The 24,586-nt window shown below is 43.1% G+C and overlaps 2 protein-coding genes across 3 annotated transcripts; one reads left to right on the top strand and one right to left on the bottom strand.

The window, feature by feature from the left end:
• Positions 1 to 316: 316 nt before the first annotated feature.
• Positions 317 to 20,037, top strand: nsmaf (neutral sphingomyelinase (N-SMase) activation associated factor). Of its 2 annotated transcripts, XM_080855544.1 has the most exons (31): positions 317 to 567; positions 1,102 to 1,191; positions 1,432 to 1,510; positions 1,595 to 1,659; positions 1,880 to 1,916; positions 2,018 to 2,068; positions 2,168 to 2,239; positions 3,725 to 3,772; positions 3,916 to 3,968; positions 4,075 to 4,204; positions 6,401 to 6,472; positions 10,319 to 10,427; positions 10,689 to 10,865; positions 11,304 to 11,383; positions 11,616 to 11,706; positions 11,966 to 12,029; positions 12,880 to 12,931; positions 13,117 to 13,237; positions 13,433 to 13,564; positions 13,661 to 13,703; positions 16,012 to 16,169; positions 16,364 to 16,475; positions 16,596 to 16,654; positions 16,758 to 16,825; positions 16,953 to 17,020; positions 17,217 to 17,340; positions 17,619 to 17,702; positions 17,825 to 17,975; positions 18,284 to 18,386; positions 18,481 to 18,590; positions 18,765 to 20,037. In XM_080855544.1, the coding sequence occupies exons 1-31, from the start codon at positions 530 to 532 to the stop codon at positions 18,857 to 18,859; spliced, it is 2,736 nt and encodes a 911-aa protein (XP_080711670.1). In that variant the 5' UTR covers positions 317 to 529; the 3' UTR covers positions 18,860 to 20,037. The 2 variants fall into 2 exon arrangements, with proteins under 2 accessions (XP_080711670.1, XP_080711669.1); XM_080855543.1 differs by having other exon boundaries at positions 13,433 to 13,703.
• A 1,776-nt stretch (positions 20,038 to 21,813) lies between these two features.
• On the bottom strand, positions 21,814 to 24,275 carry LOC308378585 (tripartite motif-containing protein 14-like; the record flags this gene model as incomplete). Its single annotated transcript, XM_080855524.1, has 6 exons — positions 21,814 to 22,562; positions 23,023 to 23,159; positions 23,325 to 23,350; positions 23,517 to 23,726; positions 23,838 to 23,936; positions 24,087 to 24,275. 6 exons carry the CDS (start codon positions 24,273 to 24,275, stop codon positions 21,814 to 21,816), a joined length of 1,410 nt encoding a protein of 469 aa, XP_080711650.1.
• Between the last annotated feature and the right edge of the window lie 311 nt (positions 24,276 to 24,586).

The following is a 24,586-nucleotide window of genomic DNA, read 5'->3' as shown; positions in this document are numbered from 1 at the left end:
AAAAAACATCAACCAATCACTTTTTTACATGGGTGATATAGGTTGTTGATAACTCTTTACCTTCAATGAAATTAAATGATAATTTAAAAGTTGTTTTAAACGTTGTCTTTGTATTATATTAAAATTAGTTGGATGATCTGAAATATTTAGATGTGACAAATAAGCAAGAAGGGGGCAAACACTTTTTCCACAGATGTATGCATATTAATTGAATGGTTTGTATTGGGGATGTAGTTCATTGTTGGATCGGTGCCACATAGTCAGTTGTGGACGGCATTAAGTTACTTTCAGACGGCATTAAGCCGCCTAGAAAATGTCAGCATATTTTGACGATATTCAGTTGTGCTCCGCAGTTACTTCTGGTCTATCTAAATGAACACACTTCTATTATGGTTTTCATAACCCAGACCAGTTATAGTCACATACACAGTTAGTAATTGAGCTACCACTTTCCCCGCAGTTCTGCAGGATTTCCGTGTTTACGGAAGTCATTACACGCGCTTCTCTCCAATACAGTGAGCGGCGCGCGATGGCTTTCATTAGGAAAAAGGAGCGATCTAAAGAAAGGTAAGTCACCCAAATAACCGTTTGGCACCCTTCATGTGAGCTTTTTGTACGACATTATGAAATCGAAGCAATAACTTGAACGACTGCTCAGCTGCTTAGCTAAGGGGACGTGACTGGACTCAGCCTGTCACTTCGTCCGGGCAGTAGCTTCACTGCGGGCGGAAGCTGTGAATTGAGGTCGCTGGATCATATGTTTTGCAGGCCTGACATCTCTGTCTACTACTTCATGTAGTCCACTGCTTCTTTCGTACCGTGTCATCTGCAGTAAATAGGTTGTATCTAAGTTTGAACAAGGCTACATCATGTATAGCCTATAAAAGGAAGGCCCTCGCCAATGTTTGCCTTTCAATATGTCTAAGTTTGGCTGCACTCGGTCGGACTATGGAAGCTGGTACATGTTTTTTTTTTGCTAACTCTACTGTCTGTGGATTATGGGGAAAGTGGGTGTAATAGTCTAAGTGGAAGTACGTATTTGACAGCCTATGTTTGAAATAATGTTTTAATGCTCAGCTTTGTCTGCATTGCGTCTTTTAGATTCTCGCTCTTGCTATTGGATCTAGAGGAGTATTATTTTGAACAACACACAGCATATCAGCTGACCAACAGATGCCCCTCACAGAAAAGGTAAGCCAAGAGGGTGACAGGGAGAGGGACGTCATCACGGGTGTTTAGTTTCTGCCTCTGAGATAATTTTAATAAATGATGAACTGAATGTTCTGCAAGACAAATAGACAATTGTGCCACACCAATGTGATGTAACAGAACTTGTAAGAAGTTTGCTCACTCTTTTGATCTTTTGAAATAGAAGATGTTGGGAATGTAACAGTACATTGACACTATCACTTTTCTTTTAATTGTCCCTAGCAAATTTAGAGGATCTTTTAAAGTATGTTCCAAATCTGTCATATTTGAGCCAGAGGATGCATCTCAGCCCATTCTGAAGGTACACTTTAGCCACCACATTTAACCCACCTTAACTCACATAGATGTTTTCGCCAAGTCTGATATCCTTTGTTTTTTACCACAGATTCCCCTGAAGGACTGTAGGAGAATTGAAACCGAGGAGGATAATGAAAGTAACCCTTTTACAGAGTAAGCAGAGATTACACACAAACTGATTTTTAAACGTTTTCTTCTGTAAAAGGACAGTGGAAATGTGTCCAGGGTCAATACTGAAGGGAACCAGTAACTAGCTCTGAGGGTCCAAGGTCTACTGATGTTTGCGCTTGAGGTTTTGACATCAAATAGTGCAAATACAAATGTGTATAGGGATATGCTAGCTCTAAATTATTTGAACTTCTCTTAATTTCAGAAGTAAACCTCCATGTATATCAATGGAAAGCAGACAGGTAAGTGTGTATGATTTCAGATGTCAAATGTTAAAAACCTTGTGACATCTTTGCTGTTCAAGTGTGATCTTAATTGTGTGTTTGTTTTTTTTCTCGTTTAGGTGTACCTCATTAAAGATGGTAGTGTTGTTGCACCATATAAAATTGAAAGGGTATGTACTTTGCACTTTTGATTGATGGGTGATGCAATATTTCAATATTAGTTCTTGTGCAAACATACCTTGCTGATAATTTCTGTGGCCTTTTTTCAGAGAGACCAAGATTTTCTTTTCCAACTGGAGATATCAAGAAAAACAGAGGATGTTGTGCAAACTTTACTGCAGGTTTGCAAGATGTTAATAGTTAGGCAGCCACACAGCCACAGATTGATGTTGTTGCAGCCACACATTGATGACGTTGTTGCAGCCACACATTGATGTTGTTGTTGTTGCAGCCACACATTGATGTTGTTGCAGCCACACATTGATGTTGTTGCAGCCACACATTGATGATGTTGTTGTTGCAGCCACACATTGATGACGTTGTTGCAGCCACACATTGATGATGTTGCAGCCACACATTGATGACGTTGTTGCAGCCACACATTGATGATGTTGTTGCAGCCACACATTGATGATGTTGCAGCCACACATTAATGTTGTTGCAGCCACACATTGATGATGTTGCAGCCACACATTGATGACGTTGTTGCAGCCACACATTGATGATGTTGTTGCAGCCACACATTGATGATGTTGTTGCAGCCACACATTGATGATGTTGCAGCCACACATTGATGATGTTGCAGCCACACATTGATGATGTTGCAGCCACACATTGATGATGTTGCAGCCACACATTGATGATGTTGCAGCCACACATTGATGATGTTGCAGCCACACATTGATGATGTTGTTAAAGCCACACATTGATGATGTTGTTGCAGCCACACATTGATGATGTTGTTGCAGCCACACATTGATGATGTTGTTGCAGCCACACATTGATGATGTTGCAGCCACACATTGATGATGTTGCAGCCACACATTGATGATGTTGCAGCCACACATTGATGATGTTGTTGCAGCCACACATTGATGATGTTGTTGCAGCCACACATTGATGATGTTGTTGCAGCCACACATTGATGATGTTGCAGCCACACATTAATGTTGTTGCAGCCACACATTGATGATGTCGCTGCAGCCACACATTGATGATGTTGCTGCAGCCACACATTGATGATGTTGTTGCAGCCACACATTGATGATGTTGTTGCAGCCACACATTGATGATGTTGTTGCAGCCACACATTGATGATGTTGCAGCCACACATTGATGATGTTGTTGCAGCCACACATTGATGACGTTGTTGCAGCCACACATTGATGATGTTGCAGCCACACATTGATGATGTTGTTGCAGCCACACATTGATGATGTTGCTGCAGCTGCACATTAATGAAGATGTTAAAGCCACACATTGATGATGTTGCTGCAGCCACACATTGATGATGTTGTTGCAGCCACACATTGATGATGTTGTTGCAGCCACACATTGATGATGTTGTTGCAGCCACACATTGATGATGTTGCAGCCACACATTGATGATGTTGTTGCAGCCGCACATTGATGATGTTGCTGCAGCTGCACATTGATGTTGTTGTTGCAGCCACACATTGATGATGTTGTTGCAGCCACACATTGATGACGTTGTTGCAGCCACACATTGATGATGTTGTTGCAGCCACACATTAATGAAGATGTTAAAGCCACACATTGATGACGTACAGTAACAGTCTGATTGATGTTTTTATTTCTTCTTTCAGTTGCACCGGGCGTCCTGCCTGGACAAGCTGGGTGATCAGACAGCCATGGTGAGTCACAACACAGAAATACACACATTCACATAATGGAAGGGCTAGTCTGGCTACACCCGTGTACTGAATCGGATACATTTGTCACATATACTGAAAAGCATCGCCTGATATTGAAAGCAGTGTGGTGTCTTATTTTTCAGATAGCAGCAATCTTACAGTCCAGATTGGCAAGAACCTCGTTTGACAAAAACAGGTAACGGGAAGAGTATGGTTTATGTCTCGTCACAGTGGTCTCACCATTAGAGACATGTCACTCCCTGTCTCCTTTGCTGTCGTTACTAATGATGCCCCCCTTCTAGTTTCCAGAGTGTCACAGAGCGGCCCCACATGGAGTGTGAGGCAGAGATGATCTCTCCTCTGGTGACCAACCCAGGCCATGTCTGCATCACTGACCAGAACCTCTACTTCCAACCACTCAATGGCTACCCCGTGAGTACACACCTGCTCTGATCCAACTAATGCCACACCTTCATAATGTGTCTGTGGCCATGATGTGATGATGATGTGGTTGGTAGACATCAGGTAACCCTGACAGTGGATACATATTAGTCAGTGTGATGGGTGCAGTGTGACCTACAGAATACAGAATACACAATGATACAGAAAAATGTAATGTTCAGAATCAATCTAAGTGAAATTAAGACACACAACAGCACGTTTAAATCTAGCCTGGGTGCCATCCATTTGTACGCGCTCCACTGATTGCTGCCTTCTCGCTGAACAAACGTCTTAACGGATGGCACCCAGGCTAGTATAAATCAGCGGTCTTGGTATTTTCATGGGAATGATGGGAAGCAGCTTTCCAAGTCCATCCTGCTATTAGTTGTAGATCAGTTTTTTTTGGTGTTTGTGCTTATCCATTTGGAGAAATACTATGGTATCCCAAATCCTACAAATATTTCAGGGACATGTTTTACTTTGTTTTTAATGTGGTTTTGTACCTTTCCAGATAAAGCTATGCATGAAAGTTTACTTAGTTACTCCGTATATAAATATGTTTACTGCCTCTAGCTGTGTTTACCTACGTCTCCATTTCTGTTGGTAGCTTTCAGCTGCAAGGCCAAGAGAAGGCCACAGCTGTTGGCTGACATGAGCCCAGTTATTTTTACTGTTGCCTCAAGGCTACACGTCCTGATTATACAATTAGTCACTTATAAAATTAGTTTAGAAGTTTGCTTCGGTTTTTGTTTGTTTGTTGTACTTTTCCATTTATATCACTTAGTTTTAGAAGATATGTGTCCACTTACTTTAGCAGGCAGGGGTCTCAAGGCCATATATATCTACATTATATTTTTATTAACACAGTCACTAGAATTATTGGTTGGTCACATGTTGTTTGCTCTCCTTTTTTCCTTTCTTGATTTCAATCAAATGTCCTTAAAACTGTTGTGTTCAGATGTAGGAGCATATGATCAGGTATCAGATAATACTGGTCTTCTTGTTTGTGTTAGAGGATGTCATTGTGCTTCTGTAGTTAGTTTGTGCCCATAGTGTGGTGTTCAGGTCCTTGTCTGATGAACTGGTGAGAGGGAGCTTGCTCAACTATCAATACAGGATCAGTCGGTGAACCAGCAAATCCTGGAGCTCACCTCAATGTCCTCATATGTTTTCTTAAAAGTGTATGATAACCTGAAGACAAAGCTGAGATGTACCAGTTTGAAAATGCGAAAAACGTTTTGTTCCAAAATCTGAATTTTGGATCTTACACTAACAGTAAAATGATATTCCTGTTATCTGAAAGATTACGTGAAGATGATTAGTTTACGTGAATGGCAGTAGTGACTAAAACAATAGCTCTCTGCATTCCAGACATAGGATATTCCATGAAGGCACTGGTTATAGGAAGCCTTCTAGTAGGATAATAAACCCCCAAGTCATTGATAGGGACCAACATGGCATCTATCTGTTAGTGCGTTCACATGATGGCAGTACTCAGATTTCGGCCAAACCCCGACTTCTCTCTCCATGGGGGGTTAACTGCGTTATCTCACGGCACATGGCAGGGACAAATCCAGATTTTGGCCGCATCAGTTCAAATCAAATGTGGAATGTTTACAATCTGCTACCGTTGATTATACAGTAAATAAGTTGTGAAATGAAACAAAAACACACCACAGTTAAAGGTGTATTAGTATTGATTGATTCACATCAATATGAATGGATAACATGACTAACAAGTGGTGGAAAAGTAATATGAAAATATTTGTTCAGTGAATTAGCATGTTCAGTCGCAGTCAACGTTTCAGTTTCAAAGTTTCAGTTTCGGTTTCAGTATTTCAAAGTGAATGAGAGGGAGCACAAGAACCGTGAGCGTCTAGCAGCGATTATCATATCATGATAGCATGTATATGTCTATGGGCAGGATCTCAAGCACGTGCAAAAGTTGTTGTTGTCCAGTTGAAATCTAGATTCGAGAGTCACATGCGCGCGTTGTCCGATTTCCAGCGTAATCCGATCACTTATCTGGGGGTGTACATTGGATTTCAGTCGGACACAGGAAATCTAGATTTGGGGAGTCACATGAATTGGATCTTCGATTGAAATCGGACTACGCTCGGAAACTGGACACGTGTCCGCACTGACTGTTTTTTCACCACCGTGTGTGACCTGCTGTTTCTAACCCAGGACTCAGCGGTGCAGATTGGACTTCACAGTGTCAGACGCATCTACAAGAGGAGGCATGGATTGCGCCCACTGGTAAGACATGCTTTGACTCTTGGTGTCTGTATGTACGTGTATGTTTGTTTGTGTAGACCAGGGGTCTCAAACTCAGGCCCGCGGGCCAATTCCGGCCCCCCAAGCAATTTGATCCGGCCCGCAAAGTTGCATTGATTAAAAAAAAAAAAAAGTTCCATTGATTTAAATGGGCCTCCCCAACTTAACCATTGGCCCCCCAATGACCAGACTGGCCCCCGGGTAATTTGAGACCCCTGGTGTAGACTGTATGTACGTGTCTGTGTACAATACTGGTGTGACGCACTGACAAGATCTATAGCTGAAGCGTCAGTGTTGGGAGACATCTATCTATAAATCCAGAAATCTCTGTGTGTCTGTCTGTCTGTGACAGGCGTATCTCCCTGACGGTAGTTACGTTAGTTATGAGATTTCGCATGTAGCTTACGCATGTCATGAACCTGTGCATCCTTGATTTTGAAGATTTTTGAATTCATAGTTCGCGAGATATTTGTATTTTATCGTTTCCCGTAGGCACTATATTTCATCACCTTTTTCTCTCATAGACTAACATGGTGGAATGTTGAGCCATTGTGACGTCACCCACTCTAGCCAACTGAAATGTAGCTTACGCATGTCATGAACCTGTGCATCCTTGATTTTGAAGATTTCTGAATTCATAGTTCGCGAGATATTTGTATTTTACCGTTTGCCGTAGGCACTACGGTTATCGTTTACCATAGGCACTATGGGTAGGGAGGCACTATGGGTACTGTAGTAATTCAGAGAAAGAAGGGCGGACCCGCACAACGTGAATGATGTCATAGTCATAGAACAGTCGTGTGGTTAGCCCACTGACCATGCGTTAATGCATCTACTGACGCAATGAGAGAGGTTTTGTATTAGTGTACGATGTATATGTTGTAATTCGTGTGTACTTTGTTTTCTCATTATTGCAATATTATAAACCTCAGTCTGCATTTACCCTGGCTGGGAGAGGCTGTCATTCCGAAGATACTGTGTGTGATCGCCTTTGCTCTGTGTTCATTAATCACAATGCAAGAGTGGAGTACTACACCGCTACAAATGGTAGCTTATATTGATAAGCCTCGGAGGCTTTCAGATTGTCCATTGCTTTCCCATCTGTTGCCATGGAGTCCACGAAATACGCGCAAATCTCGCTGTAAGTTATGTTGGGCCCACGTCGTCATGTTATCCTCCCAGTCCTGCACTGAATTCGGGTGGGGGATAGTAACGCCATCTCCAGTCAGAGTATTTAAACTGTGTTCCCATTGTAAGGACATAATTAGATTACGATCTGTCTGAGAGTGGGCTGTCAAAGCTAGCAACATCAAAGTCATACAATACAGTAGGCTACATACATTCAATAAAATGAACCTACATTTGAGTCCAACTGCATGACCATTCTTACCCTACACTTACCCTTACAATAAAGAAGTGATCCTATTTCAACCATAACTTCATTTTAAATAATTTCCTTCTTTATGACATTTAGTTTATAGTTTAGAGAGCAACTTTGACATCTATATTCAACTGCATCCACTACATAATCTCAAACTTTATTTGTTGGTATATATCCAAAAAGGCTATACAACATTAAAACATTTCTTAATGAAAAGGAAACATGCATCACAATAATACTTCAGTGTAACCTGTACCTACAGTCCCGCTCAGCAGTATTGGCACCCCTAGTGAATATGAGCAAACAGGCTATGAAAAAATATGTCTTTGCTGTTTATCCTCTTGGTCTTCCACTCAAAATATTCATAAAAATCTTTTCATTGAGGTAAAATAATAGAGAAAAAGTTCAAAACTTCAAAACATGTGTGCACAGGTATTGGCACCCCTTAATTAAATGTTTTGTGCAGCCTCCCTTTGCCAAGATAACAGCTCTGAGTCTTCTCCTATAATGCCTGATAAGGTTGGTGAACACATGGCACGGGATCTGACACCATTCTTACATACAGTATCTCTCCAGATCCTTCAGATTCTGAGGTCAACGCTTGTAGACTCGGCTTCAGCTCATCCCACAGATTTTCTTTGGGGTTTAGGTCGGGGGACTGTGATGGCCATGGCAAAACCTTTATTCTGCGGCCGGTGAACCATTTTTGTGTTGATTTTGAGGTATGCTTCGGATCATTGTCCTGCTGGAAGGTCCAACCATGGCCCATTTTAAGCTTACTAGAGAGGGCTGTTAGGTTTTCATTTAATATCTGCTGGTATTTGATCGAGTCCATGATACCATGTATCCTAACAAGATGTCCAGGGCCTTTGGAAGAAAAACAGCCCCAATACATCAAAGATCGGCCACCATACTTCACAGTAGGTATGGGGTGCTTTTCTGTATGGCTATCTTTCTGTCTACGCCAAACCCACCTTTGTTGTTTTTGCCAAAAAGCTTTATTTTGGTCTCATCTGACCATTTAACTCAGTCCCATTGAAAGTCTGACTTCCATTTGGCAAACTGTAGGCACTCTAGTTTGTTGTTGATTGGCAGCAGAGGCTTTTTTCTGGCAACCCTTCAAAACAACCTGTGGTGATGTAGGGGGCGTCTGATGGTAGTTTTGGAGACTTTCTAACCCCAAAACTCAACTAATGTCTGCAATTCTCAAGCTGTGATCCTTGGAGATTATTTTGGCAGTTGAACCATCCTCCTCACGGTGCGTGGGGTCAATGTACACACACGTCGTCTTTCAGGCTGATTCTTAACATCACCTGACGCTTTAAACTTCTTTATTATTTCCATGATAGTGGTAATGGGTATTTTCAACTGGTACGAGATTTTCTTGTGTCCATTTCTTGATTTGTGCAGCTCAACAACTTTTTATTGCACATCGTCACTGTGTTCTTGGGTCTTTCCCATTGTTATGAATTACTAATGGAATTTGGCCTGTGTCATCTCATATTTGTACATCAGTGGAACAGGAAGTCATGGTTAACCTCTTAAGAGTTCATAATTAAACTTAAAAATGTAAAACATGACTGGAAATATACTTCAGTTAAATTTCAATTATAAGATTTTTCTAGGGGTGCCAATAATAGTGGTACACATGTTTTTGTAAAAAATATTTATTTAATCTCAACCGTTGTTTTCTCTAACAATAATTTAACTTCAATGTAAAGGTAAGGTTTTTGTGAATATTTTGAGTGAAACACCAAGAGGATAAACAGCACAGACATATTTTTTCATACCCTGTTTGCTCATATTCAATAGGGGTGCCAATACTGCTGAGTGGGACTGTATGTGGAGTGCAAATATGTCTTGCTATTACACTACCCAACAGCTACACCTACGTCTGCTAACACTACAGAATGCATAATTCCTACGGGCACTGCACTAGTTATTAATAATACATAATGGCATTGATCCTTTTCAAAGAAATGAAGCACTGACATTCCTGAAACCTGCTTTTTCTAGTCTGGATTATTAATAACTTGTGATGTCTCATTTAATGTGTGTCTAGTGTATTATGTAGTTACAGTGTTTTTGTGTTATCGAACTGAAATGTCAATGCAATGATATCCCAGGTAACTGGCAAGTATTCTAACTGCAGGAGTCATAAGGCAATGAATTACTAAGGCACCGGTTTGTGTTTCTTGAGCCCAATATGTGTACTGTCCTCAGGGTCTGGAGGTGTTCTGGTTTGTGTTTCTTGAGCCCAATATGTGTACTGTCCTCAGGGTCTGGAGGTGTTCTGGTTTGTGTTTCTTGAGTCCAATATGTGTACTGTCCTCAGGGTCTGGAGGTGTTCTGGTTTGTGTTTCTTGAGCCCAATATGTGTACTGTCCTCAGGGTCTGGAGGTGTTCTGGTTTGTGTTTCTTGAGTCCAATATGTGTACTGTCCTCAGGGTCTGGAGGTGTTCTGCTCCGAGACAGACCTCTGTTCAGACATTTACCTGAAGTTCTACAACACCAAAGACAGGGATGAGCTCTACTACTACATCGCCACCTTCCTTGGTCAGTCTCTCTCTCTCTCTCTCTCTCTTCCACACACAGGCAATGTCCCTCTCTCTGATAAATAAATAACCACATACACTCACTGTTCCATCTGCACATACACAAGCACATAGGTTTGGGTTGGCCACAGACCTTACTGCACACACACACACATACACACACACACACACACACACACACACACACACACACACACACACACACACACACACACACACGTGCAGAGACTCGTAGCTGACTGTGTGTGTGTGTGTTCCATAGAGAACCACATGGTGGAGCACACGGCAGAGAGCTACATGCTGCAGTGGCAGAAGGGACACATCTCCAATTACCAGTACATGCTGCACCTCAACAACCTGGCCGACCGCAGCGTTAATGATTTGTCCCAGTACCCCGTCTTCCCCTGGGTCGTCAGCGACTACAGCAGTCCACGACTGGGTAAGGAACACGCATACAAGACAGACATACTCACACTGACATAGCTATACACATGCTAGACACCCTTTCCCATAAGGCAGTTGTGGGGAGCAGTCACTCATGCATAGTTACATAGTTATGCACAAGAGGCATATATTTTGAATTACATGGTGCTCAAAAGCATACACATACACACACAAACAATCATATCCATGCATGCATGTAGATATAGCTGCACTGTAGATCCATTGGATTTATCTTAGTATTAGTATTAGTATATAATGTGAAACTAGCCTTAATAGAAGGATGCACATTCACACATCCTTACATTGATTCATATGAACCTGAAGGATGCACATTCACACATCCTTACATTGATCCATATGAACCTGAAGGATGCACATTCACTCATCCTTACATTGATCCATATGGAGTTGAAATGTCTTCCTGTTCAAACAGACATGATGAATCCGGCTTCATTTCGGGACCTTAGCAAGCCTATTGGAGCGCTCAACACAGAGAGACTGGAGAGATTACTGGTGAGAAGAAACAATATATACATTATTTTGTGTCTTTTTCTTTCTCTCTCTCTCTCTCTCTCTCTCTCTCTCTTGCTCTGCCTCGCTCAATTATCTTTGGTGGATCTCATTCTGTGCTCTTCTTCTATGATCGTAAAATGTATGGAATGAGAAATGCACAGTATGTACTGTATTTCAGATGTTCTCAGATGTAGTCTCAGTGTGTAGTGAGGGGAGTCTGCTTTGTGTTCAGGCACGCTATAGAGACATGCCGGATCCTTGCTTCATGTACGGAAGTCACTACTCATCTCCAGGATACGTGCTCTTCTACCTCGTTAGAGTGGGTGCGTGTCTTACATACATACATACACAAAGACACGCATAAACAGTTGCATGGATACACACATATTGATCATATGATATACTGAAAGCCTATCATTATGAAATGTTTCCTTGGTCTTTAAACATGAACTGTTTGACATTTGAACATGTTTTCGTGACTTCAAACTGTTCTTTTAAGCGTTGGTGTAGATACAAAAAAAAGCATTCCTCAGATGATTAAGTTTGAAAAGTCGATGTGTCTTTGGTCAATGTGTCTCTCAGCTCCAGAACACATGCTGTGCCTCCAGAATGGACGCTATGACCATGCCGATCGAATGTTCAACAGGTGAGCTGCCACAGCAAGGTCTCAGCAGAAGGGTGCTATTGAGCGAGGCTGCTGCCAGTATTTGAATGATATCACATGGAGGGCCTTAGTGTGGCGGCAAAAATGGCTGGTGGAAACGGCCTGTTCAGCCCGGGCTGGTTAATAACTGTCGGGCGATAAATTAAACTTTCTCCCGAGGCGTGGGTTTTAGATATAGGCGTGGCGACATATTATTCTTTGTCAGGGAACATTTCAATGCTGCAATCACACAATAAGTCACTAAGTTTTGCTATTTCGATTCACATGTTGTAGTCCAATTAGACTAAGGCAGAAGAAAAAAGGGATGTGGTAGGGTATTTAAAATCAGGTCTGACAAGCTTTTTCTTATAACTGTCCAGAGCCCACGGCAATATTGCCATCTTCATACATTGTAATGTCATCTGACGCATTCAGTTTGCTCGACAATGCTATTAGTCAACTTTAACCAAACCTTTCACTACTTAACTTCAGCCTGACTCTGCCCACTTAGTCTTTGATCACACCTTTAACGCTCGCTTTACCACTTGTGCAACATAGTCATTTCTGCCAGCCGGTTTCGCCACTAAACAAGGGCACGGAACTTCTTTTACCATGACAGTTTTTCTAAAAGGTTTCTATACATATTTGATTTCCCCGCAAGCACTGCCCAAGTCAGCCCACCTGTTGCCATAAATTCAAAGCAGAAAACATAACAAAGATACAGCTGAATATCATGCCATAGAATGCAGAAACGTTGTTTATACCGGCTTATAAGTCATGCAAATCACTGTTTTTAGAAGAGTGAGGAAGGGGAGGGTGCTTCACTTGATTGTACCTTCCTGTTTCCCAATAGTATTGCAGAGACGTGGAAGAACTGCTTAGATGGTGCCACCGACTTTAAAGAGGTTAGTAGCCAACAGAGGAGGAGAGTGGTAGGATTAGTCTAAATCACTCTGAAGCTTCGACAGAAATATCTCATGACAAATACCAAACACCAAAGGTACAACAACCTCCCCCGGTCTCTCTCTCTCGCTCTCTGTCTCTCTCTCTCTCTCTCTCTCTCTCTCTTTCTTTCTCTCTCTCTGTGTAGTTAATTCCTGAGTTTTATGGGAAGGACGCAAGTTTCCTGCAGAATGAGCTGAGTCTGAACCTGGGGAAGCGGCAGGGGGGTTGCAGCGTGGGAGATGTAGTTCTTCCTCCTTGGGCTGCAGGTAAAACATATTTATTTGTCTTTTACTCTTACCTCAACCTGCTTCCCTCATTCTGTTTCCTCCCTTTCTTTTACCACGTTCATATCTTCCTACATCAGAAAGGTTTACAGTTTTTGTTTCACACAATTATTTATTGTACTTCAACTTTGAATATTTCCTTTGTTTTGTGTGTGTATGTGTGTGTGTGTGATCCAGATGCAGAGGACTTCCTGGAGAAGTTACGCAGTGCTCTGGAGAGTCAGTATGTATCAGAGCACCTGCATGAGTGGATCGATCTGGTGTTTGGCTACAAGCAGAAAGGCAGTGAAGCTATTGCTGCCCATAATGGTAACACACCTGGCTGTAGTATCCGAATTTACATGGAGCTATTTTCATGCACATGCATTTGGGTAAATAATAATATTTGTTTTCTCTCTCTTTTAGTATTTCATCCATTAACATATGAAGGAGGAATTGACTGTGATAGGTGAGTCCGCCAGTCAGTTGTTTGTCCTGAAACCTTCTTCTCCCGGTGACATCAGGCCAGCCCAGTCTGTGTTTGTGTACTGAAACCTTCTTCTCCCGGTGACATCAGGCCAGCCCAGTCTGTGTTTGTGTACTGAAACCTTCTTCTCCCGGTGACATCAGGCCAGCCCAGTCTGTGTTTGTGTACTGAAACCTTCTTCTCCCGGTGACATCAGGCCAGCCCAGTCTGTGTTTGTGTACTGAAACCTTCTTCTCCCGGTGACATCAGGCCAGCCCAGTCTGTGTTTGTGTACTGAAACCTTCTTCTCCCGGTGACATCAGGCCAGCCCAGTCTGTGTTTGTGTACTGAAACCTTCTTCTCCCGGTGACATCAGGCCAGCCCAGTCTGTGTTTGTGTACTGAAACCTTCTTCTCCCGGTGACATCAGGCCAGCCCAGTCTGTGTTTGTGTACTGAAACCTTCTTCTCCCGGTGACATCAGGCCAGCCCAGTCTGTGTTTGTGTCCTGAAACCTTCTTCTCCCGGTGACATCAGGCCAGCCCAGTCTGTGTTTGTGTACTGAAACCTTCTTCTCCCGGTGACATCAGGCCAGCCCAGTCTGTGTTTGTGTACTGAAACCTTCTTCTCCCGGTGACATCAGGCCAGCCCAGTCTGTGTTTGTGTACTGAAACCTTCTTCTCCCGGTGACATCAGGCCAGCCCAGTCTGTGTTTGTGTACTGAAACCTTCTTCTCCCGGTGACATCAGGCCAGCCCAGTCTGTGTTTGTGTACTGAAACCTTCTTCTCCCGGTGACATCAGGCCAGCCCAGTCTGTGTTTGTGTACTGAAACCTTCTTCTCCCGGTGACATCAGGCCAGCCCAGTCTGTGTTTGTGTCCTGAAACCTTCTTCTCCCGGTGACATCAGGCCAGCCCAGTCTGTGTTTGTGTACTGAAACCTTCTTCTCCCGGTGACATCAGGCCAGCCCAGTCTGTGTTTGTGTACTGAAACCTTCTTCTCCCGGTGACATCAGGCCAGCCCAGTCTGTGTTTGTGTACTGAAACCTTCTTCTCCCGGTGACATCAGGCCAGCCCAGTCTGTGTTTGTGTACTGAAACCTTCTTCTCCCGGTGACATCAGGCCAGCCCAGTCTGTGTTTGTGTACTGAAACCTTCTTCTCCCGGTGACATCAGGCCAGCCCAGTCTGTGTTTGTGTCCTGAAACCTTCTTCTCCCGGTGACATCAGGCCAGCCCAGTCTGTGTTTGTGTACTGAAACCTTCTTCTCCCGGTGACATCAGGCCAGCCCAGTCTGTGTTGGTGTACTGAAACCTTCTTCTCCCGGTGACATCAGGCCAGCCCAGTCTGTGTTTGTGTACTGAAACCTTCTTCTCCCGGTGACATCAGGCCAGCCCAGTCTGTGTTTGTGTCCTGAAACCTTCTTCTCCCGGTGACATCAGGCCAGCCCAGTCTGTGTTTGTGTACTGAAACCTTCTTCTCCCGGTGACATCAGGCCAGCCCAGTCTGTGTTTGTGTACTGAAACCTTCTTCTCCCGGTGACATCAGGCCAGCCCAGTCTGTGTTTGTGTCCTGAAACCTTCTTCTCCCGGTGACATCAGGCCAGCCCAGTCTGTGTTTGTGTACTGAAACCTTCTTCTCCCGGTGACATCAGGCCAGCCCAGTCTGTGTTGGTGTACTGAAACCTTCTTCTCCCGGTGACATCAGGCCAGCCCAGTCTGTGTTTGTGTACTGAAACCTTCTTCTCCCGGTGACATCAGGCCAGCCCAGTCTGTGTTTGTGTCCTGAAACCTTCTTCTCCCGGTGACATCAGGCCAGCCCAGTCTGTGTTTGTGTACTGAAACCTTCTTCTCCCGGTGACATCAGGCCAGCCCAGTCTGTGTTTGTGTACTGAAACCTTCTTCTCCCGGTGACATCAGGCCAGCCCAGTCTGTGTTTGTGTACTGAAACCTTCTTCTCCCGGTGACATCAGGCCAGCCCAGTCTGTGTTTGTGTACTGAAACCTTCTTCTCCCGGTGACATCAGGCCAGCCCAGTCTGTGTTTGTGTACTGAAACCTTCTTCTCCCGGTGACATCAGGCCAGCCCAGTCTGTGTTTGTGTACTGAAACCAGCACTACTCAAATAAAGGAAGGGGTCAGGCACAGACTGGATGAGATAACTGATATGTCTTGTAGGTGTGCACACAAAAATAAATATAGATACGTTTAACATTTTTCCTATGTGTTTTGTGTGTGCGTGTGCTTGTGTGCGTGTGTGCTTGTGTGCGTGTGTGCTTGTGTGCGTGTGTGCGTGTTTGCGTGTGTGTGTGCTGAGCAGCATCGAGGACCCAGATCAGAAGATCGCTATGCTGACTCAGATCTTAGAGTTTGGCCAGACACCGCGCCAGCTCTTCACCACAGCTCATCCTCAGAGGATCACACCGAAGTTCCACAATGTGTCCACAGCAACCACGCCCTCCAATGAACTCTCACCACGTATGTTCAGGCTCCACAACACATCCCAACTAACACTGAGTATTCATTCACAATTACATTGTAGTTTAATGTGTGTGTGTGTGTGTGTGTTTGTGTATGTGTGTGTGTGTGTGTGTGTGTGTGTGTGTGTGTGTGTGTGTGTGTGTGTGTGTGTGTGTGTGTGTGTGTGTGTGTGTGTGTCTGTCATCATTCAGTGTCCCCCAGTGAAGACTCATCATTTGAAGATCTGACAGAGGAGAGCAAGAAGCTGGCCTGGAGCAACATGAGCAAACTGAGTCTTCAGTCCAGCCACAAAATTCACAAAGAGTGAGTTAGCACCTTTGAATGTGTCTCTGTCTCTCTCTCTGTTTGTTTGTGCAAATGCCTTTTGGTCAATTGTAGGTGTACACGCTATTATTATCTTCTTTTGTTTCCATGGTAACATAGGGCCGTGACTGGAATTGCAGTCACACGCAGTGGAACGGCCATTTTCTCCACATCACAAGGTGAGCGGCACCAGTAACACGTGGGCAAATCCCGCCTTGCTTTTCACCAGATAACTGAGACGTCCAATGTCAGTAGTGTCACTGAGGGCTTGTTTCTCTCCAGACTCCACACTGAAGATGTTTTCCATGGACACAAATGCTCTACAGAGGAGTGTATCGTTCTCCAACATGGTCAGTGTTCGAACAGCCTGTCCCACATTCAGTATGGCTTGTGCTCCCTCTCAATGTCCTTCCTGTGGTCTCTTTCCATGTATTAAACTTTTTTTTGGGCACTTTTGTAATTCCACATTTTCCACAGGCCTTATCTTCCTGTCTGATGTTGCCGGAGGATCAGACAGTAGTCTGCTCTTCATGGGACAACAATGTGTAAGTAGCTTCTCCAAGAAACTCCAGAATCGACAGTTTAGTTGATTTAGCATGCTACATCTATCGGCTTGTTCTGACATGGACCTCACTGTGCAGCTCACACTCACTCACTCACTCACTCTCTCTCTCCCCCACTCTCACTCTCACTCTCTCTTTCTCTCTCTCTCCATGTCTTGATCCATTTATCCCCTTATAGATATTTCTACTCCGTGGCGTTTGGGAGGAGACAGGATACTCTGATGGGCCATGATGATGCCATCAGTCAGATGTGTTGGAAGGATGAGCAGCTGTATACGGCGTCATGGGACTCCACTGTGAAGGTCTGAGTTAACACGGAGTCAGTAGTCAGTCAGGACATGTACTTTGATGGGAGACACCCTTTTTACAAAAGCTTGCAAGCCTGAAGTGGAAATGAAAATCAGCCATGTTCTACCTCAGCAGTTGGTAAAATATTTCAGTGTTTGTTTGTGTGTGTGGGTGTGTATGTTTGTGTTTGCTAGAGCCATGGTGTGTATTTATATGTGTGTGTGTGTGTGTGTGTGTGTGTGTGCGCTAGACCCGCCGTGTGTATTTATATGCTTGTGTCTGTGCCTCACAGGTGTGGCGATGTGTGGCAGCTGACATCAACAGCAACAAAAGGAGTCAGTTTGAGCTGCTGGCAGAGTTTGAGCATGATGCTGGGGTACGTCACCATCAGGGGCCTCTTTACCATCTGGTTTGGGAGGAGAAAGAAGAGAGAGTGTGTCTGCAATAATAATTGTGAAATAGCTGTAATGAACCTCTGCAATAAATGTGTTATTTCAGGTGAACACCATCTCAGTCAGCCCAGCAGGCACACTTCTAGCCTCCGGCACTAAAGATGGCACCCTCAGCATCTGGGACGTCGGGAGCTCTTCCATCCTGCATCAGCTGAACTGCCACTCCGGCAAAATCCACCAGATGTCATTCAGCCCTGGTAAGTGTCTGTGTCTGTGTCTGTGTCTGTGTCTGTGTCTGTGTCTGTGTCTGTGTCTGTGTCTGTGTCTGTGTCTGTGTCTGTGTCTGTGTCTGTGTCTATGTCTGTCCAGTTAAATTCCCCGAAATGATGCGATGTCAAGATTTATAGAAATAGAGTGTAGAGAATATAGAGGATGTGAGGCAGATTGGGTAGATTCATGGGACTGTTTGTGTTGGCATGCAGGTATTTGAGTCACTTACATTTGGTTTGCAGCTGAATGTCCTGTAAGCCACTTACATTTTGACTGGGGTTTGTTTCTGTGGCAGACAGTAGACACATCCTGAGTGTGGGAGAGGACTCCAGCCTGAAGGTCACAGACGTGCAGACAGGCATGCTCATCTCCACCATCCCAGCAGAGGAGGAGCAGAGGTAAACACCACCACACTTCTTCTGAGATCACTACTACATTTATACCAGTGAGTTTATCCCTTCAACCTGTCACATGGCACTTCCTTGGCAACAGGTGCTTTTGTTGGGATGGCAACACGGTGCTGTCGGGTGGACAGTCAGGTGACCTCAGAGTGTGGGACTTGCTCACTAGCAAAGTGACTCAAAAACTGCCTGCTCACACAGGTAGGTACTGCCTTTCAACTATCGACTTTCTCTCTGTTATTGGTGTGTGGGAAACACACACACACACACACACACACACACACACACACACACACACAGTTGTTTTACACATTTGCAGGTGTACTGTGCTGTGTCAGTCACACACACCTTCCTAATGTGTCCCTGTGTGTCTAGGTGCCGTCACTGTCATGTGGATGAGCGAGCAATGCAGCACTGTCATCACAGGTGGAGAGGACAAACAGATCATGCTGTGGAGACCACAGTATTAAAACACACACACACACACACACACACACACACACACACACACACACACACACACACCACTGTGTTCTGGGGGTTGTAATCGTACCGGGATCTCTGGTGCAATAGAAGGGTACCTGGTCTGTACCCATTGTTGATATGCACTATGTACTTCATAGCCATTTTCATGTAGACGTGTGAGTGCTGACGCTGCGCTACTGCTTTTGAGATGTAACTATGTCTAGATTTACTCCTCGTGTACATCGGGAGACGTGCCTTAATATCTTGGCGTATTTGGTTGAAATGTCACAATGACCAAGCCTGTTTCTGTCAAGCACACACCCTTCCGCAGCATTTAAAATATATATATATATATAGAAAATGCACATGTACAGGCACGCACATCAAAACTATCACAGGATGTGTGAAGCTCTCATTGGTGGAATAATCCGCATACAGATCTATTGTAAACTGTAGTTAGGTACATAGATACATGTGCAGTGCTGAGCTTGACCACCTGTAAAATAACTTCATTACCAGGTTTCCATCTGGGCCAGTGCATGAGAATGACTACCATGATACTAAAGATATATAATTAACCTTGAAAGAATATTAATAATCTAATTGCAAAAGGCTTTTAAGTGCTCATATACCACCTATGTAAATTAGTCAAATGAAATACATAGATAGCCCTTTGTCTAGATATTTGTCAGACTTTTTCCTGTATATCTACAAATGGGCGTGCACACACACACAAACACACACCCACACACACACACACACACACACACATATATTCACAGCCAATACAGTTGTATTGAAACCAATGAAGGCAGTACACATCTATGAACAGATGAGGACAGAGAGCCTTTATATAATGGTTCTTAACACGGACATTTCAGCAATCATGGACGTTTGTGTGTATGTTTGCAACCCCATCAAAAACATTTTTTATCAATTATATAATACAAAGCGTATCATGTCTTGCTTTTGTATATAGTCAAATAATAGAATGTCAATAGAAGTGATTTTTTTTTATCATGGCACATTATTTTAGTGCAGTTACATTCTTTGTTCATTCTTTGTTTTGTACGTGAAGCAGATGTTATCTGTCATTTTGTTTTAATGAGAAAAAAAACGTCTTTTAATGGTTTTCTTGAAGTCTCTTGAAGGCAATTATTTATTTTACTAGCTTAAGCCTGGCCCATGCTATCAGGGGTGGGGTGGGGTGGGGAAAGCATGGCAGGGCAGAGGGCTGTTTTAAGGACCAATATCCACCCCCTCTCAGTTGCGTTTCCTGTCTGATGTGTCTGTGGATCCAATAAAGTATTTTAATCCCTGATACTGTCTGTGTGATGAGCTGCTCTCAGTCTGTCACAATGCCTGAATGGGCATTTATTGCAATTATGAACTAATGTATGTTTCAAAGTAATGGAGGCTACTTTTAGATTCCAAGGTGTCATGATCAGTTCTGATGTTCCCTTTAGAGGCTAGCTTTCTGCCGTGACTGTTCAGGTTCATATGTTCCCTTTAGAGGCTAGCTTTCTGCCGTGACTGTTCAGGTTCATATGTTCCCTTTAGAGGCTAGCTTTCTGCCGTGACTGTTCAGGTTCATATGTTCCCTTTAGGCTTGCATTAGACTTCCTCATCTGAATGTAATCTTTTTGTATTAGGGCTCAACCCTTCTACAAAAATATGCTGTTGATAAAATGATCTTTCTGGGATGAATTGTTTCACAAGTGAGCCTTCCTCGTGCTCCAGAGCAGAAGCTCCACAGAAGTAGTTAGTAAGCTAATAGTCTTCCTCATGTGCTGTGACATAGAAAATCTGTCTCTTGATGTCTTCAAATGAAAACATAGCCTACTTGACTTCTGTTTTGTTGGTGAAACAGTGAAATAAGCTGATTATCTGTCTAGGCACTTCCTTTGACCACATTAGTGTATAGATAAAGACATGTCTATCATGCCCAAAATGCAGGAGGAAATAAAAGAATACTTTTTATATGACTGTATATTTAATGAATTGTCTGAACAGTGTTATTCATGATTTAGACCAAATGTATGAATTCAAACAAATATGAAATACCTTTCTGCTCATCTGAGAAATAAAAGTGGTGCATGCTACCACCACACATCCTAAAGCCCAAGTGTTTTGCCTTCCTTGTAACATAAAGATGAAGCCTTGTCTTCTCTTGACTGACCACTGAATGACGTTTAATAGCAAATGGCAAATAAAAGATGTCAGGATAGGTTATATATTAAAAACAAAATAAATAAAGTTGTATTCGTTAGTGAATGATGAAGCTAACCTGAGGTGTTACCTTCATTCTGTCAAATATCTAATATAATTATCACCTGCACATGTTTACCTGAGCCAAAGTGACTTCTCAGTGCCTTAGTTCTATTAGTCTGTAGTGGTGTATTTGTAAGGATCGCAGTGCACCAAATGTACCTATATCACTAGGACATGCTTAGAGTGCCAATGTTAGTCGAGCAGAACTTTCCAGACATTCTTCATTGGCAAGTGTAAGATTTCTAAGATCCCAACCATGACCTTGTTACCACGAGGATGGGTAAGGCCTAATTCTGTGCTTATCAGCTGTTCCAAACTCATGTCAGTATTGGTTTTGGTTTTGTATTAGTCAAATAATGGAATGTCAATAGAGGTGATTTTTTATTTTTTATTATGGCACATTATTTTAATGCAGTTACATTTTCATTATTTGTTTTGTACATGAGTCTTGAAGGAAAGGAATTTGCTCCAAACACTGTCAAAAGGAGAGTGCCTTCAAGATAGGGCATATTAATTTAAATTGGCTAGAACATTTAATATACAAACATCTACGTATATGGATAATGGATAAATAGATAATTCAAAGTGCTTTACAAAGACATCATATTATACTAGAAGTAATATTTTTAAGTTATATTAAGAGATAAATGAAAAGAACATAGGAATGTGATGGTCAGAAGCAAGAATGTCAGCGCTCTGGCAAGGGTGTCCCTGGAAGATCAGTGGGTGTCTGGGGACCTGAGTCAGCCCCGCTCCCAGTCTGGGGACCTGAGGGCTCTGGCAAGGGTGTCCCTGGAAGATCAATGGGTGTCTGGGGACCTGAGTCAGCCCCGCTCCCAATCTGGGCACCCGAGTCAGCCACACTCCCAGGGCTCTCAGACCTCTCCCTCTCACAGACATCACACAGGACCAGACAGGAGGACTCTCCATCCTTGGGTGGGATGATGGAGAAAACCGGCCGCACCGCCCTGCCAAACCGGGCCGCGAAGGAATGCAAGAGACCACCAGTGACAACATTGTAGAACTGCAGGCTCCCCTTGTCACAGTCCAGTAAGATACCAAGGAGCGAGAAATTATCCTGCTCTCTCACTGTATGGAAGTCATCGTTATGTATCGCTGCCAGCGAGCCAGAATCCGACTCCAGCATCCAGGACAGTTTGTCGTGCCCCAGCTCAGATGAACTGTCCCAGTGTTCTTCCACCAAACCCACCAAACCCACCGCCCAGCTCTGGCACCCTTTCACATCCACCTCCCAGTAGTGGCGGCCCACGGTGAAAGACTGCTCTGCCAGGACATTCAGTGGGGTATCCTGGGGTTTGTTTGGCTGACGTTGTTTCCTCAGCGATTCCTTGGCAGGGAGGGTCACCTGCCTATCATAATCTGATACTCTCAACATTTTATGTTTCGTGACTGGGTCAAATGTGATGAAGTCAGCAACTGTTCAAACAGAGAAAAAGTCACATCAGTTTTAATTTTAGCATTCAATATGGTCTTGATGATAGAATATTAATCTTAGCACTCGATATGGTCTTCATGATACAGTATTAATCTTAGCATTCGTTATGGTCTTGATGAAACAGTATTAATCTTAGCATTCGTTATGGTCTCTAAGGCATATTTTCCATTGATGTTGCATTATATCGGTATACCCCACTTATGTTAGCATTAACAATTGAAGTTTAAAGCCCTACACAACCCCAGTAACATATTTACTTGCCTTATGCTACTCCTAATAGCTCAGACAACGCGACAGGTTGGGTCATGTATGTAAGGCCCATCTATGTCCCAAGCACTTTTCAGAGCAAAACGACGCCCATGGACATATGTCATTCAATTATTCTTACTGAATAAAAATAACAGATATGTTGATGCTTACATTCCCATGGACATGACAGACATGCCTTGCTCAGCTCAAGGATGGCACTGACGGAGTTCTCCAGGGATTGCAGTCGGACATCTGCTGGTCTGATTTTAGTCTCAAGATTCTCCTCACCAATCTCCTCCCAGTTGAAAAACTTAGCAATGGTTTCAATTCTAAAACAAATCAATAAACAAACATTATTTAAGAAGTGACAAAGATTTGTCTCATTTGATTTAAAAAAAAAAAATCCCGATCATTACCACAGATAGATTATTCTTGATTAATATGCTGATGTGAAGTAATGCAACCATCTAAGTGTCATAAAAGGTTGTACTGACCTGTTCTCCATATCCCTGGATTCATCCTGTGTTCAGAAAAACGCATTGTCTTTAGGAGGGGCAATGCTTACAGACTAAACATATTCACTATTTGCATTAACCATAACAATTTTTTATGTATCCGACAAGTACATAATATGAGAACATTTTACACAGTATTATAGTGGCAGCAGCCATCGTTATTGGCCTTACCAGCACAGATAAAAAACGTTCAGGGTCCTGTTCTGTCTTGGTCCATTGGTCGATCTCTTCCATCTCCTGCTTGACATTAGTGAGCTTTTCCTTCATGCACTTCTGATGGGCATCTAACAGTTTGAAAGCCTGCATCTCATTGGCTTCCACCAACCCTTTGAGCTCCTTGAAGAGAGCATCTAATGTGTCTTTAGATTTGGTAAAGGTGTCCTGTGAAGAGAAATGAGGAGCTGAATTGATTTCATAAAGCTGCTATGGGTAGAATGAATCGTTGGAATGATGTAGACCATGCAAGTTGTCTAGCAGTGCAGAGATCCTCACCTCTATAACGGCTAATGTAGTGACTGATGACTGTGAAGCAAACTTGCCTTGCTTCCTGATATTTCTTGACAGTTCTTTGCTTTTCTTCATTAGTACACCCTGGGAAAACATCAGCATCAAACAAGATAATAATTAATTGTAATAAATCCCATGTTGACTTCCACAAATCTGTGTTAAATCACTACACTATGTTTGACTCTTTGACATTTCCATTTAGTTTCGAAGTAGCACCAAAGAGATAATACTTGCCATTTTTTTCTTGCATTCGTCTGGAAGAGTTGTGAATGTGTGGTTGTGGTGAGTGCCGCTTGACAAGCAGTTGTCACACAGGGCTATTCCACACTCCTCACAGAAGACAATCAGTTGCCGTTGATGGGAAGTGCAGAGGCTAATGTCCGAATTGGCAACTGCGGGTGGGGAGTCCACTGAAGACTCCATTTCGTTCCAGATGAAGCAGGAGAGCGATTGAAACGAAGTGGGAGCGACGACCAATTTAAATCATTTCAAGGAATGCGAAAAAACCGGTAGTCTACATGCCACCCGCAGTACGGCCTCTGGTAATGGAACAACGTCACAGGCTCTTTCCGGAAAAGGTATAGCAAAAATTCCCCTGGTGTATAGTCATTAAATTATTCCTGCACTGTTGTACATTTAGGTAACTAAACCAAAAGCAAACACTTATAAGGTGTTTATAAGAAGTTTCTGCTAAAAGTTGTGAACTAAATTGAGCCTTTTTTCAAACTCTTTTC

Source organism: Sprattus sprattus (assembly GCF_963457725.1).
Source record: "Sprattus sprattus genome assembly, chromosome: 17".
Classification (NCBI taxonomy): Eukaryota; Metazoa; Chordata; class Actinopteri; order Clupeiformes; family Clupeidae; genus Sprattus; species Sprattus sprattus.
The sequence above is the reverse complement of the archived record's forward strand: the minus strand, read 5'-3'. Positions and strand labels throughout refer to the sequence as shown.

Bases quoted from the DNA above. Each gene is read 5' to 3' on its own strand.
- nsmaf (XM_080855543.1), top strand. From the start codon at position 530: ATGGCTTTCATTAGGAAAAAGGAGCGATCTAAAGAAAG. The intron at 10,866-11,303 runs GTAAGGAACACG...CTGTTCAAACAG, and splicing joins CTACAGCAGTCCACGACTGG to ACATGATGAATCCGGCTTCA. The intron at 18,387-18,480 runs GTAAACACCACC...CCTTGGCAACAG, and splicing joins CCAGCAGAGGAGGAGCAGAG to GTGCTTTTGTTGGGATGGCA.